Source organism: Anabrus simplex, chromosome 14 (genome assembly GCF_040414725.1).
Source record: "Anabrus simplex isolate iqAnaSimp1 chromosome 14, ASM4041472v1, whole genome shotgun sequence".
Lineage (NCBI taxonomy): Eukaryota > Metazoa > Arthropoda > Insecta > Orthoptera > Tettigoniidae > Anabrus > Anabrus simplex.
Genome location: NC_090278.1, coordinates 90,813,832 through 90,833,362, shown reverse-complemented (window position 1 = coordinate 90,833,362; position 19,531 = coordinate 90,813,832). Strand labels below are relative to the sequence as shown.

The 19,531-nt window shown below is 39.7% G+C and overlaps 2 protein-coding genes across 3 annotated transcripts in view; one reads left to right on the top strand and one right to left on the bottom strand.

Annotated features, from left to right (window-relative positions):
- Lamtor4 (Late endosomal/lysosomal adaptor, MAPK and MTOR activator 4) overlaps positions 1-15,795 on the bottom strand; it is a 40,083-nt gene extending 24,288 nt beyond the window's left edge. The window contains exons 1-2 of the mRNA XM_067158268.2: positions 15,696-15,795; positions 15,468-15,582 (exon numbers count right to left, since the gene is read on the bottom strand). Of these exons, the coding sequence (XP_067014369.1) occupies positions 15,468-15,539 (72 nt within the window). The 5' untranslated portion in view covers positions 15,540-15,582; positions 15,696-15,795. The remainder of the gene's footprint in view (positions 1-15,467; positions 15,583-15,695) is intronic.
- An 802-nt stretch (positions 15,796-16,597) lies between these two features.
- The window catches only part of LOC136885229 (uncharacterized), a 30,294-nt gene continuing 27,360 nt past the window's right edge, over positions 16,598-19,531 (top strand). The window contains exon 1 of one of the 2 annotated variants that reach the window (XM_067157694.2): positions 16,598-16,818. In XM_067157694.2, coding sequence (XP_067013795.2) covers positions 16,731-16,818 — 88 coding nt within the window. In that variant the 5' untranslated portion in view covers positions 16,598-16,730. Of the gene's footprint in view, positions 16,828-19,531 lie in introns of both variants that reach the window. The other variant, XM_067157693.2, reaches the window with a different exon arrangement.

Here is a 19,531-nt window from a genome sequence, read left to right as displayed (position 1 = left end):
GTAAATGGTTAAAATGCCATGAAAGGGTAATCTCTGTTTATCAGGAAGAGCTTTATGAATAGAACAGTACCCCTTTCTATCAAACCAGAAGTTCGACACACATCACTCTTTGCAGGTTATAAATTTCATCTTCTTTGTCCATATTGAAGATCTACTTGTATTGTATTGAATTATTGTATTGAATACGTGGTATTTAACAAAATTATAAGAATTTGTATCACATATCACTCTGGAAACAAGTACTGCCAGAGGGGTTTACTCCTAAAGAACAACTGAGTAGTGGAAACCGTTTGTCCTATATCATCTGGAAGTCATTAAACCGGATGAGAACAGGTGTGTCCAAGTGTATCCAAGATGTGACTGTGGAGATATCCAGACTCTGCAACACCTACTCATATGTTGAGAGATGAATGACGCCTGTACCCAGGAAAATCTTATGCTTGCCACAGATCGAGGGATAAAAGATGCAGAATTCTCTAGAGGAAGAATTTAATGTGTCTCCCGGACATGGAATGTAAGTATAATGTTAGATGCCTTACGTCCCATTAACTACTATTGCGATTTTCGGAGACTGTGAGGAAGGGGAAAGGTGAAACCCTGTGTCGGCAAATAGGCTGTTACTGTCGTAAAACACCAAAGCATCTATTCAAGGCTTAGCATCCCCATTCGAGGGATGAATCACCATCAACAGAGTCATATGCCCTCCCAATCCCTACGAACACTGCGGGGAGGTTTGGAATACCACCACCTATGAAAATGTTGCAAACTTTGGACTGGAAAGACTTGGGAGTAAGGAGACAAGCTGCTTAACTAACATTTAAAATTACTGAGCTCGATAGCCGCAGTCGCTTAAGTGCGGCCAGTATCCAGTATTCGGGATATGGTAGGTTCGAACCCGACTGTCGGCAGCCCTGAAGATGGTTTTCCGTGGTTTCCCATTTTCACACCAGGCAAATGCTGGGGCTGTACCTTAATTAAGGCCATGGCCGCTTCCTTCCCAGTCCTAGCTCTTTCCTGTCCCATCATTGCCGTAAGATATATCTGCGTCGGTGTGACGTAAAGCCAATAGAGAAAAAAAAATTAAAATTCCAATTCCACAGAAAGCTGTAGGCCTACCAGTTGAATGCAGTGAATACTTTGCCTGGTATACTAATCAATGAGATACCCCGATAGTTGTTGCAATCCTTCCTGTTCCCTTGCTTATAGATAGTCTCCTCTGGCAACAGGCAGGGGATACCGTGGGTGTTATTCTACTGCCCCCCCACCCACAGGGGGTCTTTAGCAATATTGGAAGAGACAAAAATCTACGAGTCAAGCCTGTGTTAATGTTCAGGGATATTTAGTGAACTCACCGTCCAGCTCCATTGCTAAATGGTTTGCATGCTGGCCTTTAGTCACAGGGGTCCCGGGTTTGATTCCCGACAGGGTCAGCAATTTTAACCCCCCTAGGTTAATTTCGCTGGCATGGGGGCTTTTTATATGTGTTGTCTTCATCATCATTATTTCATCCTCATCACGACGCGCAGATCGCCTACGGGAGTCAAATCAAAAGACCTGCACCCGGCGAACCGAACATGTCCTCGGATGCTTCCAGCACTAAAAGCCATACTCCATTTCATTTTTTTCAGTGAACACACCAAAGAAACTGCAGCATGAATTAAGCCAAGAAACGGGCTATTCAGGGCGTAAGAGCATGCAGTGCAGGAACTGAAGAAACCAGATATGGAAAAACGAATGCATTGCTGTCAATGATTCAAGGTATGAGGCATGGTTCCACCTGCCAAGCTACATCAGCAGGCAAAACAGGAGATACTGAGCTGCTGAAAATTCCAATATCATTAAAATCTACTGCATTCAGTAGCACACCATGTGTCTTACAGCCTTACAGCAAGCCTAATCTCAAGAAGTTGTGTGTGGTCTCTGCAGATCACACGACCTAATACCTTCAGACTTCTTCCCACGAGGCTATCGTAATGGGAGAGTACAGAGGAAGAGACTGCAGAAAATGGTTGAATTCCAAGCCACCATTAGGAATGAAATCAACAGCACTAGAAAGGACACGCTTCATGAACGGCACGGAATATGGTGGGAAGGGTATAGTTGTGTCTGGGTGCAGGTGGACTAAACTCTTTTCCCACAGTCGCCCTGTAGTTCACATGTTTGCTTTTATTGGTTCAAAAGTTACGTCACTAAAATAGTAAAGATTTATAAGGATTGTCTAGTATGTGTACAACACAATAATCGTACGGCTGGGCACGTGATTTACAATACCATGATTAGATTAACGTGTCATTTTCTACGAGTTATGTCTAGTTACTGCTATCATATGTCTCTGTAGTCCACCTACATTCCTCTTTATAGCTCTGGTGTGGAGTAACCTCAGTAACATGGGCCTCTCGGGACCAAAGAGGTGCCGAATTACTGGAAAAGCCTGATTATTGACATTTATAAGCTTTAATTTCTGGTCTTGTCAGATAGGTTAAATAGTTTGTTTTTTTAATTTCGTCTAGCCATACGTCTTTCTCTTATTGTTCCTTCAGTTCTGAGGATTGTGATCCCTGAGGAGGCAATGAGTCGCTTATCTCTATCTCTTGTGGTCCTCGGCCAGACGTGCTGAACCAAAGGCGTTAAACCCAGTTATATTCTTGATCATGTTCGATCATCGAGTGGAAACTCGTCCACAATCACTCTTGCTGGGAATATTTCAAAAAATGATCCTGTATTTCTATGCTGTCATTACCACGTTGCAGAGTGTGTGCAAAGAATTTATAAACTCTTTGTTTACATACTGATAATCTGATTCTATGGTTGAGCTGGTTTATAATGGAATCATTGGTGCAAAATGCTGTCTAAGGTATATGCAACATTCCCTGCCAGCACCGCATTTCAAAAAAATTAATTTCCTTCAAGTGTGTAGCACGAAGAGTCCATGTCTCAGCTTCATACAGGAAAACCAAATATATCCGATTGGATACTACTGTTATTTACAGTGGCAACAAAACAGAGCGATCCCCCCCCCATAAATGGGACAAATTCGTCATTAAATTTTTGGCCAGAGCTTTTCTTCTCTTAATATCAGCTACCTGAACTGGAAATGATGATGATGATAGTTGTTTAAAGGGGCCTAACTTCTAGGTCATCGGCCCCTAATGGTACAAAATGAGACAAAATGCAATGACAATTTAAAAGTTCAAAATTCATCCAGTGACTGGAATTGGAAACGTGATGAAGAATGAAAGTATTAATATGAATTTAAAACAATCAGTGGATCCGACCCGCAATGCCTCATCCTCCCAGAAACTATACTGAACAGTTAGTATTACCAAGGGACTGCTTCCAAAGCACAATTCTGAATCAATGATTCTTTTTGTCCAAAGGGGTCCAAAATCCAGGACAATGGCCCCTCACAATGGTACTAATCAGAGGTAATGTAGACCCATGGTATGTCTCACACAATGGCACAGCTCACAAGTAACACAAACCCATGGTGGTCTACTCATAGTATGACTGATTACGGGTGTCAGTAATCCCGTGCTGTTTCTCACTTAGTGGAACTAATCACAGGCCACATATATTCATGGTGTTTGCTCACGTAATGTTAGTAATCATAGGCAATGTACACCCACAATGTATCAGACATTATGGTAACGTCCACAGGCAACAGAAACCCATGGTGTTCCTCACATAATTGTACTACTCTCAGGCAATGCAGACCACTTAGTGTCAGACCTAAGACGAAACGCTGGTTAATAGAGCAAACGCCGGAAAAGCCATCCATCTAATATTTGATCTGATTAGTGGTACTAATCACGGGCACCAGCCAAACCCGTGGTGTTCCTCATGCAAGAGTACCGATCACAGACAACGTAGACCCATGCTGTTCCTCATATATTGGTACTACTCTTTGGTAATGCACACCCATTCTGAACACAGTGGAACCGACCAGTGGAATGCACACGATGACATTTATCCTTATCACAAACAACACCCAGACCCGTAGTGTTCCTCGCATAATGGTACTGCTCCTAGATAACGTAGACCCATGATTTTCTTTGCAAGGGGGTGCTAGTCGCAACTAACGCAGACCCTTTGTGTTCCGCACATAATGGTACTAATCACAAGTAGTCTCATGGTTCTAGTGTAGTCATCCCTTGCTCACCTCTTATGACAGGCAGGTGTATTCTTTGTCTGCGTCCCTCACCCACAGGGGGAAATGATGGCGACACATACAGTATCTAACTGTAACAGTACAGCGTCCTCGTGTCTCACACTTTGTTCTAGGTGATACTGTACATTGTCGAACGTGCTGATGAACACAGGCTGTTACAAGGACACAAAAATGACTATCTTCTCTTGAAATTCAGGAACATTCCTGTGTGGGTCATGTGACCAAAGAACAGATTCTCTCACCATGTCTCATGCATAGGCATCTGGGGGCGTGAGATCCGGGGAGTGGGAAGGGTACGAGAAATTAACAGATTTCCGAAGTGTGGTTGCAGAAGGACAAACCGGATGAGATTTCCCAACTAGATACGCGGAACACGTAAATGCCCGTAAACACCGACAATTCTCAGTTATGAGTATCCACATGGAATATTCCAGGCATAAGTATACCTCCACAGAACAAGGTCTGGAAGTAATAAAAAAGTGAAGAAAGGGAGCCTCATGAATATAACAGAGAAACTATTTATTTTCCTGGGCAAGTTCTGCAATAATAAACGTAGAAGATAGGAATCCTTTATTTGACTAAATACCTTCCTTGTTAAACCTACTTGGCATTAATAACAAAACAGGTTACAGAAGGAAGAATTTTCCCCCACTTGGACGGAACATTTCCCCTCCACCTTCTTCCGCAGTTGTTCCCCCTCTCTCCACTAAGCATGCAGACCTTGCTGGCTCACACAAATACAACACTAGAAGGAAAGCAGCTTTGAACAGAGTAAAAGGTCTGGTGTGAGTCAGCCATGACTAAACTTAAGTCTTATTAATCACGACAGCCAGATCACTTCCATTATCGAGCTTCAAAATTTCATTCTCCTTTGCAGATTTGGACGCAACAACATCATAGGGAATTGCTTGACATCTCGAACACAATCAGTACATTTCATCACTCACTCCGTAGGCTTCTGAGGGATGTGAAGTTCCCATGCCGATCTCACAATACTCTTCCATCCTCTTCGATCTTGAGCCAGCTCTTCCCACTTATCAATTTGGAGGGTCCAGCATACCTTGTCGATCTCCTTCTTCCAGGTGCTTCGGGGTCTTCCTGAAAGTCTTTTCCCATTAAGAGATCCCTTGTATAGATCTACTGGTGCTTTGTTATCCTGCATCCTCAGTACATGTCCAGCCCAGCGCAGTCTGTTGGATTCTATCACACCCATTATAGTGTATTGTTGAGAGAGGGTGTAAATCTCATAATTAGATATTTTCTGCCAGCATTGAGAGATAGGATCCAAGCATGGACCTAATATTTTTCTATAAACTTTATTCTCAAAGACTTGCAACTGCTGCTGCTCTTTCTTGGTTATACTCCATGTCTTGGAACCATACAGAAGTACTGGTCGAATGATTGTATTGTAGATAATCATTTTTCATTCCCTGTTAAAAACTTGGAGCCTAATACAGGGCTCATGCAGTAAAATGCCTTATTTGCATTCTTAATTCTAGCTTGGAGTTCCTGTTGCCTTCAGTTTTGCTCATTGATTAATACACAAAGGAAATTAAAGGCCATTTCATCTGACAAGAAAATAACCCCTTTCATTCACAAATTACATTACAAAAATTTGCATAGCTGTACACTAGTTTCATTTATTTATCAAGACACGTTAAGGTCCCTTTGTCTTAGCAAGTGGTATTTTATGTATAACGCATCTTCCACATCAATAGATGTCAAATAGTGACAATGAAGAAAAAGCCAAGGACTAGATATTTTGACCTTTCCTCTTGTCAAGAACAAGTTGTTTTTAATACAAGTGGTTAATTGTGTTTTACTTATATGACCTGTGTTTTGTGCATTTTAACTGTAAATCAAGATCACGGCTGGAGATGTTTTCTATAAAAAAACTAAACCTGTACAGACCAATTTTAAAATAAATGAATGTTATTTTAATCTAAGGAAAATCGTAAGATTTCATTTTAAAGTGGTGGAAAAGTGGAACTTCTTAAACTTATAAGTTGGAATTTGTTATATATCTTTCAGAAATTCTTGATTGTAACACTCTTTTGCATTCTATGAATATTTACTGTGTTCACTGCCATGCAGATGATGTTATTCCCTATAGAGTAATAAATAAGTTACAAGATTGTGAGCAACTGCAACGTGACCTCGATAATGTTGTGAGATGGACGGTGGACAATGGTATGTTGATAAACGGGGTTAAAAGTCAGGTTGTGAGTTTCACAAATAGGAAAAGTCCTCTCAGTTTTAATTACTGCGTTGATGGGGTGAAAGTTCCTTTTGGGGATCATTGTAAGTATCTAGGCGTTAATATAAGGAAAGATCTTCATTGGGGTAATCACATAAATGGGATTGTAAATAAAGGGTACAGATCTCTGCACATGGTTATGAGGGTGTTTAGGGGTTGTAGTAAGGATGTAAAGGAGAGGACATATAAGTCTCTGGTAAGACCCCAACTAGAGTATGGTTCCAGTGTATGGGACCCTCACCAAGATTACCTGATTCAAGAACTGGCAAAAATCCAAAGAAAAGCAGCTCGATTTGTTCTGGGTGATTTCCGACAAAAGAGTAGCGTTACAAAAATGTTGCAAATTTTGGGCTGGGAAGATTTGGGAGAAAGGAGACAAGCTGCTCGATTAAATGTTATGTTCTGAGCTGTCAGAGGAGAGATGGCGTGAGAGGCCATCAGTAGACGAATAAGTTTGAGTGGTGTCTTTAAAAGTAGGAAAGATCACAATATGAATATAAAGTTGGAATTCAAGAGGACAAATTGGAGCAAAAATTCATTTATAGGAAGGGGAGTTAGGGATTGGAATAACTTACCAATGGAGATGTTCAATAAATTTTCAATTTCTTCGAAATCATTTAAGAAATGGCTAGCAAAACAACATAGGGAATCTGCCACCTGGGCGACTGCCCTAAATGCAGATCAGTATTGATTAATTGATTATATGACAGGTCTCCAGCGGGTTTAAATCGTCAAGTTGTAAAATCAGACTACACTACCGTTAAAATATTGGAATGTGATTTTTAATTCCACCACAATTCCAGAAAGGTGAAATAACTACTGTTGAAGATGATATAGATATTGATTCCCAAAGGGAATCTGAAATATTTGTTCCGAATGAGTAAATTTATAATACCAATATAAATGGTCCTTTATTGGACATTATAAATTTTCCAGCTAACTCATTCCTGGTTGCCAGCGTTTCGCCCCTGTGTGCTAGGCTGGGCTCATCAGTCGGTACCTAGCACACCTACCAAGACGCTGGCCAGTGCATACCGTGGAGGCCACTGTGTACGCTAATTGTAGCCACCGGCAGTGCCAATGCACTATGAGAGACTTTGTCTCATTACCAAAAATTGATGCCTGCTTGGCCATCAGATGATATGGCAACCAGGAATGAGTTATTAGCTGGAAAATTTATAATGTCCAATAAAGGACCATTTATATTGGTATTATAAATTAACTCATTCGGAACAAATATTTCAGATTCTCTTTGAGAATCAACATCTATATCATCTAAGCAGATCTTTTACCCCTACTTTGCACCATATGTCGTGAACCTGCATGTATTTGGAAATGGCAGAAGTGTAAAGTGTTAAATGTGAGGAAAGGAACCGTAAGGACGACACAAATACCCAGTCCCCAGATATTAATCATTTACAATTAAAAACCCCTGATCCGGCCGGGAATTGAACCCGGGGCCGCCGGGTGACAGGCATGAGACTACCCCCTCGGGTCTTCCTCTGCCCCTAGTAGTAGCTAAGGCATTTCTACAATACATGTGTGGGGAAACTCGTGTGATCAGACAAGAATGTTTCTGTAGCAATCACTATATCGAAACAGGCCCAAAAATTATTTGACACAAAAGAAGTTATTGTCTTTAACCCTTCCACGTTCCAATTAAGTAGCACAAAATTCGTTAGTGTGTCAGCGTTCTCTTAGGAGTATCCCATGGAGTTGTCTCCTGTTGTCCTATTCAAAAGAGCTACCTTTGTTTCTACTGTATTAATCACGAAATCACCTCACCAATATTCCCTTTGGTCAAAAGTCTGGTTTTGATGTCACCTCCAAGAATTCAAATAGAGGCCGACTTTAATGGCTTTTTGTGTCTGCGAGTCTCAAGCTCTTTGCAGACTATTCTGCCTGTAATTTGTTGTTTAGTTACGTTTTTCTTTTTCACCTGGTCTTCTGTTGTGCTGCTTTGTACTTTTCCCAGGTATAACCAAGTGGTTTTGTCTGCGGCTCTCAACTCGCCTTTATTTTTTTTGTTCCAATGTGGTTTTTTCTCTTTTTTGCTAGTGGTTTTATGTCGCAGTGGCACAGATAGGACTCTCATGGCGATGATGGCATAGGAAAGGACTAGGAGTTGGAAGGATGCGGCCGTGGCCTTAATTAAGATAATTTGCCTGGTGTGAAAATGAGAAACCACAGAAAACCATCTTCAGGGCTGACGAGAGTGGGATTTGAACCCACTATCTCCCGGATGCAAGCTCACAGCTGTGCGCCCCTAACCGCATGACCTACTCACCCGGTGAGATGTGCTTTGTCAACTGACCTTCTACTACCAACCAAATTTCTCCATGGCTGTTCTACTGTTCTTCCTTTTATTTCATCTTCACCTGACATGAAAGGTACAGCAGTCGTCTGTACTTCATTGGAGTGATTCTGTTGTTGAAGCTGTCGAGGAAGTGGGTGGAATCTTCCATTTGGATTCTGTTGTCGTCTTTACTGATAGAATCCATTATTCTCGATGGTCTCGTTGTTTCCCTTTGGAACAATGCTTTATTGAGGTTAGCTTTCGCTCGTATCTGTCTTTGTGGTTATGGTGATTGATGTCAGTTTTGTATGAGAACAACTCTCAGGAAGACCCCAAGGCACCGGACAGCCATTAAGAGTTCATACATTCATTCTACAGTAAAGAATGTCCTTACCTTCATCAGTAAGGGGTGGTTGCTATTCTTGAAGCATATTGTGCCATGTGCCTCAGTTTTGTGGAACTAGTTAGATGATTGAGCTCTTAAAAGTTTGAGTGTACCTCAAAGTAATTATTATTATTATGATTAATAAGAATTGAAGAATGAAAGGGGAGAGTGATCTAAGTGATAAAGGAATATTTTGTGGAAAAACTGTCTGGCAATAAGCAATGAACACTTTTTTTGTAAGCAATTTACTGTCTTGGAAACCATCGATATAGGTAAACTAAAGAGTAATGTAATGAAGCTTTTATAAACACATTCGTTTTGAAATCATCTAAGTCCTCGCAGTCCAAGCTGTTGGTATAACCTAATCTAAATCTGTTGGGCACATAGATTTTCTTCAAAAACTTATTTTCCTCTTGGAGCACAGTACCAGCGTCAGCTCTTTTTTTTTAGAAGCAGACCAATGTTCACTGTCTTGTAAACATAAAATTGATGGTGATACCTGGTTTAAGCACTTCTAAATATCTCACAGGCTACTAGTTGCCTTGTGAAAAAAGGCTGCACCAGAATGGTCACTTGTAGACTAATTCCAAGTTTGAGGTGACATCAAAATAAAATGAAAAGTTCTCTTTCCCCATATCCAATACCTTGTATGGTCGTGAAGGTCTCAGTTGTAATAACATTATTGACATCTTCTACATTGTGTTATTTACAGCGTTTTGTGCATTTTTGTATGACAGGTAAGTTGCCATCTGAATCGGGAAAACTGTTGTGTTATTATTTAGTTTTATTCTAGCTTCACTTTCCATTCTACATCTCTAGGAAGATTTTTCACCATTGTGCAAGGAGGTCATGGACATCTCTTGATGCATTTTAAAAATAAGAGCTTCTGGACATAGTTCACGCAACACAGTATGGCATTGGCACGATTATTTTGGAAGAAAGTTGGATTTGATGCATTTTGGGAGGTAGATCACTTTACCCCTCCCTTTTTCAATTATAGTGAAACAGAAAATTATATTCAAGAGTTTATTGCTAGTGAAGTGCATATTGAAAAGGAAAGAAATAAAGAGGTAATATGATTTATGTTAGGGAAGAAAAACTTAAAAGTAGAATGCACACCAGAGAATACAGCATCATCAAAAAATGATGGAAGATCTTTCTTATAAATACTGATACCCAGAATGAAGAGGAGATATTTTTATTCTTCATTATAATAGGTGTTTCCATTTTAATTAAGGTAATGAATGGTAAGACCTGAGAATAGTTTTGCTGTAACATGATAGCAGCTGCTCATTATTGGGATCTATACCTGTAGAAATTGGAATTTGTTGCAGGATAGCAAATCTGGGTGTGGGTCTTTGTAAATGCTGTAAGCTATGGTGTTCTGAAGATATTAGTGTTGTTTCAACTAGTCATGATAAAAGAAATGGTAAATGGCAATTTTTGTGTATTTTTCAGAACCAGTTATTAATTAATTATGGGTTTCATTGTGATGACCATGCCTTATGATATGGATATGCATTTTCTGTAAAGTTCTATTCAAAATTCTATTTGAGAGAGGATCTTGTAAGGTAATTGTTACCAGTTGTCTTGTTAAAATATTTCCATAATTGTTAACATAAATGCTGGGTGGGTAATTCTTATATGATACTGAAATAAATTATACTGTTGTAGTTATAAGGTATTTGTTAGATCTTTTGTAATGAATTTGTTGTTTCATCGAATCAAGAGTTGTTTCTTGAAACTTTTTTCTTCTACTTCTTGTCCGTTTCACCCTCTTTGGGGTACGATAGATCAATCAATGGTTAGTGAGTCGTCTTTTCCTGTCCTCGCAGTACTTTTTCATTCTTTCAGATCTTGCCTTCCTCTCTTCTTCAGAAATTCTGTATAGTCGCTTGGGCTTCACCCTGTCCTGAAACCTCATTTTATCTTTGGTTATTTTCTTTGCAGATCCATCTACAAGCATCTCTTCTGTAATTTGGAATTCTCGTAGGTCCTTCTCAGTTTCCTTAAACCAGTTCGGCTTGGTTTTCTTATTACGGAAATAGTCGAAGATTCTTTTAGTTATCCTTTTCGGATCCATTCTTAGGATGTGGCCATAGAAGTCAATTCACCTTTTCCTTATTGTGTCAGAAATCCTTTCTGATTTCCTATACAGAGTTTCATTGCGGATGTGTGAAAGTTCGTTATTATGAAATTTGGGGCCTAGAATTTTCCTTTCCTTTATCTCTAACTTTTCCGTTGGACCATGCATAGTTATAGATAGAGTTTCTGCAGCATACAGGGCTTCAGGCTTGACTACTGTATTATAATGTCTGATCTTGGAATTCCAGGAGAGGGATTTTTTGTTATAGGTGTCTTTCGTAAGCTGGAATGTTTTTGAACTTTTTTGTTGCACTAAGTGTTTGTCTAGAAGGGAGGACGATAGTGATATTGTTTTCCAGCATACACATGCAGCTGGGGTTTGAAGTATTCTAGTGTTATTGAGTATAGCAAGTATTTGGAGTTGCTGGAGCTCCTTTACTGAAGCTAAAGAGTTTTATAGGTTAAGGTGGCATCTCCTCCTCATTTAGACCTCTTAGAATATTTTCTTTTGAGTTCTAGCTGAAGCTAATTGTTTTTACCAATCTGGAGCAAATGATAGTACCAACTCCATAACGATATCAAGTAGCGGTAGTTTTAAATTAGGACTGTACATTCTTAACATGGGATAGACTTCGTTAAGAACAACATAAAGCAGTGGGGCTTGGACCGGAGGAGGGTGATTATGAGGAGTAGAGATGAACAAGAACCACTTCTGCTACCTGCCCACATGGAACTTAACTGGAGGATGTGGAGTACGGTTTAGTCTCTCTCGCATAATGGATTATGTTTAAGCAACATAGGAATAATTAGTGAGGTAGCAGCAGAAAATCTTGGTGTATACATTTATTAACATGGTTTATGTCCAACTCGTTGGCCGAACGGTCAGCGTACTGGCCTTCGGTTCCGAGGGTCCCGGGTTCGATTCCAGGCCGGGTCGGGGATTTTAACCTTAATTGGTTAATTCCAATGGCACGGGGGCTGGGTGTATGTGTTGTCTTCATCATCATTTCATCCTCATCACGATGTGCAGGTCGCCTATGGGAGTCAAATAGAAAGACCTGCACCTGGAGAGCCGAACCCGTCCTGGGATATCCCGGCACTAAAAGCCATACGACATTTCATTTTTCAATGCTTTATTTATCTTGTCCTCCATTACTGCATCGAGTTTGTTTGCTACAGTATCTGGCAAGTAATCTGCCTTCTTTCCCAGCTCTTTCAATTTCGGTTGTTATTTATCATTAGTTCCATTTTTTCTAACAACTGTTTGATTAAATCTTCTCATTGGAGAGAAATATTTATCACCTTCTTGCATTCCTTGCATAACCATGTGAGATTACAATTAGCCTTGCTCATTATATGAAACTCGCCCTGTTTTAGGCCGGCTAGAGTGAACATGTGCTGAAGTACTTTTTACAAGTTCCACATTCAGATTTTCTTGGAGTCATAGTTATTTCTTATTTCTACCACCCATGGTCAATCAGGAAACTATGGTGCCACTTCCGTACCTGATGTGCAGACTTAGGGATGATAAAAATCATATAAAAATTATGTGCAATGATATCCTTCCTGTATGATTGACAGAAACCCACTATCCCACCCCTAAAAGTATTCTTACTTATAAAAGACTTAAAACAGAGACTGTGTAAATCAGCTGAATGCGACCATGTGCTGTGTTCCTATTGGCCGGTCAATCTTCATGCTGTATTCCTACCCGCCGGCCAAGCTACGTATTGTCACCAATAGAGCTCACATTGTGTACAAGTACAGGGCTGCCTTATTTGCTAAAATAAGAGAATCGCCAATTTTACTGTCGCTTCTTCTAATTTTTGTCTAACATATACAGGCCAATGGTTTTGTCAATGCCCAGACCTAACCAAGAGTCTTGTCACTAAGAATGAATAAGTCGGCAAGCCTGCCGCGTGTTAGGTCAAATACAGTAGAGACAATACACGACACTTACGGATTTCGCCTTGCTAAAATGGGAGGCAATTCGACGGTGGCGCTCCTAGTGACTTGACCTGAACAAATCGCGCTAAATTCAAATATCAATGGAAATGTATATACGGAAACGGATAAATAAATTACGTCTAGAAAGAAAGTGGTATTGAGATATTAACTTCGAAGTTGCTAAAGCAATTCTGGATAAATGAATGAAGAATTATTTAAAAGGTTATTATTCAAAGACTGAAATTAGACATATAAACAAGGTGTGAAATGGACTGCTGTGAAATGGCTTGATCATTTATGCATTACTTTTTTAGCTTTAGCATACCTGCCTGAAATCTTACGGTTGGATTTGTCTTTTATCCTCATTTAAAAACAATGTATCATCACATTAAGACATTTGTCAATAAAAATATCGGCACATTCCTTACACATATGATGCAATGAATTAACATTTAATAGCTGGACAATTTTCCTCTTAACATGAAGCCTACTAACAGAAAGAAAATCTATAAAATCCTGGCTTTAATCTGAGAAGAGGGATAAAAGAAAGAAAAGTTTGAAAATGTTGTCGATAGTGATGCTTTGAGGAATATTTACGTACAATTAGAGTAAAAATGTAACATACCCTTGGCTGTATAGTCGAGGAATTTTAAAGTCGCTGGCCTGGAAATGATCTGAACAGATCTTATAATTCTTATACAAGCGTAACGTCCCTTCTTTCTTGTACACTTTATCCAAATCGCTTCTGTGACATTTCAAAACCCACAGATCACACCTACAACAACACATCGGTATTGAAGGTTAACTGCTGCACTATACAATACAATATGCGTATTATATTTTAAGCCTGTTAAAACATGGGTCGAGCAGGTCAGAAGATTATGAAGTACTATAAAAATCTCTGTCACTGGAAGAATATATATGCAAACACAATATTACTTACATGTTCTTGTCACGAGGGAACCTGAACGAGCGCGCATTTTTCTCTACTTCGTAATTACTGCAGCCAAACACAGCACATACCTTTCCCCTCATGTTGAGAGGAGATATCAAGGAATGACACACACTACTATTTAATTATGTCAACTCACTGAAAACGCATAAATAACACCAAAAACTTCACACAAAAATACACGTGCTCTTATGACAGAATCAGTACCGTTCAGGTCTATCCGCTAGAGTGAGCTCCAATAGCTGTCCCTCGATATCTCGCTCAGTGTCGTGTATTGTCTCTACTGTATTTGGTTAGGTGACGTCGTCCAAGTCACAACATCTTTGATCTCTAACCTCACTTTCGCACACTGGGTACGGAAGTTTCAGTGAAACGATATTTAACTTTTTTTTTTTTTTTCTTCAATCTAGTTCTAGTTACAGTATAACACTGAGCACCCCTTGACAACATCCTTCCCCAACGTGTAAACAAATGACAGTTGTTCCGCACACAGCCAAATGTAGAGAGTACTGGGCTGCGGAAGGTAAAATTATAATCTAGTTACTGTCGTGCAGCGTACACAAGGTTATGCTAATCACTACAATTCACCCAAAGTTATTACTGACACACAACAACTGAAGTAGTAACTATTAATATGTCTACCTTTTCACTTCATCTTCTACACTATATTAATTGACACACAATTAAAAGTTCAATCACATCGCACATTATGTATTATGTGGAAAAGTTACATATGAAGTTTTTGCTCGTAACCACTCCAGCATATAAGGCCCTCGTGAATGAACTTCAGTGAAAGAAAGACAACATATGGGAAGAGTTTTACTTGGGGATGCAGTGACTAACCAGCAGTGGACTGTTATGCCTCTCAGCATTCAGTCTGCAAGCCTCTGAACTAGCAACGGTCTGCTTTTCTTATCGTAACCTTGGTCTACTTCTCTTATTCACCATAACACAGTCTATCAGTAGGTAACCTATCCTCCTCCATTTGCTCATATGACCCCACCACCAAAGTCAGTTAATACGCACACAACTTAGCCTTTATCTCCTCATCCCACGTACTCTGAAGTCATTGTTCCCACCTGTTCGTACAGCAATCATACTCGCTACTTTCATGTTATTACTCTCAGAATGTAGGTATATTAACGATAATGTCAACAACAACAAAAGAGGACTCTGGAAGATTCTGAATGATTGATTACAAGAGTCAATCTCCACAGCATAAAAATGTCACGTCTTGTTACTAAGCAAGTCACCAATCAAAACTAGAATACTTTTCAGAAAAGTGCTGACCAGAGAGGTTGCAAAACCCAAAACATCGGAGAGTAAAAATACAAAAGTACGACTAAATAGCATAACACATTAAATTTAACTACTCACTGCTATGACTGCACCATCTTCGGTAATGACCAAATAACCCACTTGATCAGGAATTCTTTCCAAGTTCAGCATCTTCCACAGAGAACAAAACTCAAATGGATCGGAATTCAATAACCTATAAAGAAACCAAAATCTTCTAATTTTCCCACAAGGCATCAACTAAACAAACTGTCTACGAAACAAATTACTCTTAAGTCCAAACAACAAAAGCAGACAATCTTGCTCTACCTCACGCAATAATCATCCGCATCAATCCACGACAGAAACAGAAAATGAATAATACTGTATCAGCTGATTCAATCTCCGCTCACCTCCAACCAAAAATCACATGACGAACAGCTGAAGGTGGAAATTCCGATGCCAAACAAGCTAACATAAATACCAACTTCAATGCAAATCTTACACTGCAGTCGGGGAAACCCGAATTCTCACTCTTTGGAAAGATATAAAACTGGCAACATACTTTTTATATAGAAAAAGTAGTATGTATACTGACACTGCACTTAATCCTTCTGGCTGGAAGAATAGCCGGCAAGAAGAAAAACATGAATGTAGTCCCGGTCTAAGGCGGACGATAGACTACTACACTGATAAATATACATTTCTGTTCTAAATCAGTACGAATGGTAAATTCTCAAGAAAACGAATAAATAACAAATAATCCTTCAAAACTGAAAGAAGATTGGCGGAGAAATTATTGTAGTAGTAATTATTTTAATTGTTCTTAATATCGACTGTGCATAGACGTTGACAGAGGAGAGGTGTTTAGATGTCAACAAAGATGGTGTTCCTTTATTTATTAATTCGACCTTCACTTTTCTGAACATTATGACATACATGTTATGCAACATTGGAATTACAATTGTTCAGAATCCTCAGTAGAACTTTCACGTGAATCTGTTAAATGAAGTACATTGTCCAGGATCATACGATCCTACTCTGTCTCACCAATTTGGAAAAATCCGGCCGAGTGAGTTCATGTGGAATATTTCGCCTAATCCTCTTCCGACAGTAAGTATTGTTTAATAAATAAATCGTGTACTGCGGCCGAATGGCCATAGTGGCAGTAATGTTTAATGTGGGACAGTTTGCGCCAATGCTACATGCTGCCGTACGGTAATGATATGCAGGTTCAAACTTCAAAGTAGTTCGTCGCAGCGTGTTCGAAGCTATGAAGTAAAGGTTAGAAGTTTTTATTCTTTATCAAGTGCAAAGTAGCGAGTTTTGAGCTCTTTATTACTTATATTTGCAATATTTTTACCTATGGGTGAAGAGTGGAAGAATTTTATCAACAACTTCAATGCACGAATAACACAAGGCAAGAGAAGAAAAAAGGTTCCTGACCAGCAAGGTAATCATGGTAAGCTATCCAGTTAATAAATCGCTTATGGGCTGTAATAGTGGTACAACTCAATCAATCAATCAATACTGATCTGCATTTAGGGCAGTCGCCCAGATGGCAGATTCCCTATCTGTTGTTTTCCTAGCCTTTTCCTAAATGATTTCAAAGAAATTGGAAATTTATTGAACATCTCCCTTGGTAAGTTATTTCAATCCCTAACTCCCCTTCCTATAAATGAATATTTGCCCCAGTTTGTCCTCTTGAATTCCAACTTTATCTTCATATTGTGATTTTTCCTACTTTTAAAGACGCCACTCAAACTTATTTGTCTACTGATGTCATTCCACGCCATCTCTCCACTTACAGCTTGGAACATACCAATCTCCGCTTTCTTAAAATTCACCTGTGCTGCATTTACCAGATCCCACATGTTTCCAACTATGTTGGTACTTATATCAGCTTGCCTTACGTTGTTGGTACCAACATAAAACACTACCACCTTCTCCTTTCTGTCCTCCCTCTCTAACGATGGAATCCCCCATGACCAGAGTCTCAACCCTACTCACCTCATTTGATCCCCTCCCCTCCTGGTCAGCCCTATCTTTCCTGATAGCTGCAGAAGCTACTTCCTCCTCCCTTTTCTCTTTCCAATGACCTTGTTCCACATGTCTTTTCCTATCCTCTACTCTACTTTTCCCTTTCCTACCTTTTCCCTTCCTCCTACTTCCACACATCTTAGCAACAGTTCCCTGTCCCTCATCTTCCCTCTGTTGTTCTACCGGGAGTGACTCGTACCGATTTCGCACAGACACCTGTCCTGAATTTTGATCCTAAATAGAGCCGTTAGCCTGCAGTCTCCTTCCCCTTAGAAAATTAGACCACCTGTCTTCTACAACACCCCCCTTTCCTTCCCCTCCCTCATGTACACCTACTGTAACCTGTACATTGTTTGAGGGAGTCCTGTCTTCTTTGAGAATCTTAATTATTTCCCTCAAACTCTCCAACTCCTCCCTCATACTCCTCAATGCCTCGCCACACCCACAGTTCGTACACTCACACTCCTTAGCCATTCTTTACGGAAAAAATAAAAATCTTATTTGCAAAAAATAAATGAACGGAGGTATATATTGTCTGGGATAGTACTCAAAGATCACACGACAATAAGGTAATTAATATACGACTGCACTACAATACTACTTAGTCATACTCTATTTTTATCCTACAACCCCTAACAGGTTAAAAACTGCTGTTAATTACTGAATATCGAAAGGAATACACAAGAACTTCACAATGCCAAATTGCAATTAAGCCTATCCTAATTACAACAACAGAATTTTAGTAAGAGTTTCTACAGATACCTCTACTACACCAGTACCACAAATACGAATTTAGATTTAATGCACTCTCCAGCATTGCAGATTAGTCTTCCTTCCAGCAGCAACAGCGGCATACCTTGTAACTCAATATTCTCTTTGATTCCACCAATAAATAGCAAAAGTGCGGCTGTTGCATTCTCTGGTTTGTTATTTACATTGGCTGCAATTCTGGCGCTTCTCAGTCTGCACCTGGAGCTCGACTGTCTTCTTCTTCCTCTTCTTAGGAATTTCTTGGGCGCTGCTGAAAAGCCATTACCAAAGACGCATGGCGTAGGCTATTCTGTTCATCAACAGCGTTGCTAACATTATTATACAAGGCTGGGAAATGCAAAGCTTCGCTGGTTGTGAAACTGGTTTCCGCTCGGTCTCTTGAAACACATCGTTGTGCCGCTAGGTGTGCTCTTCTTAGTCATAAAATTGCGTGGGTGAAGTATTCATTCAAACCTTCACAAGTTACTGCTTGACAGCGAATCGGAACGGTTGCTTTGTATAGTGCGTGCTCTTGCAGGTGACTTACAGTCGAGTGCAATGTAGTGTGGTGTGTGCTAAATAGCGTGTTACTATAACTATACTACCAGTGTGGTGCGTGTAACATGGCTGAGCATAGTGGAGGTGACGAATTGCCTGATCCTTCACAACTACAGGTTGAACAGGAAATAGAAATCTGTATGGATGAAGATGACTCACTATCTAATCATGCTCGATCCTCAAATTCTGATTCTCAAAATCTGGCAGGATCCAATGATTGAAACTGCACTGATTTAAGTCCTCCTGTTGTACCCGAAACGTATCCAAGTACACACCATGGCCCATATATTTGTGTATGAGGAATCATGGTCATTTGCACCCAATGGCTTTAAGGTGCAAATTTCATGAAAATAATTTAAGTGCGAAATCTATTACCTGAAAAGGATGTAACCGACTTCAGATTGAATTCTCCTATGCTGTGCTAGCCAATGACTTCTTAAATAATCCTATTCTAACTACTCTTAAAATTAAATCATATATACCAAGTTCAAATATTATGCGTGTGAGTATCATCCGTGATGTTGAACAAACACTTACAGACTCCGAGATTCTAAAAAACTTAAAATCAACGATCCCGGTCAAATCCGTACAACGCCTCAATCGTCGTGTAACACAACAAGGTAGTACAGAATATCTACCCACGGGCTCCATTAAAGTGGTATTTCGTGGACAGTCGCTACCTCAACATGTTTCCTTATACAGTGTTTATATGGAAGTTGAACCGTTTATTTTTGCTTCTGTACTATGCTGAAAGTGCCAAAAGTATGGCCACAGAGACAAGAATTGTCGAGCAAATACCATCAGATGTGGACACTGCT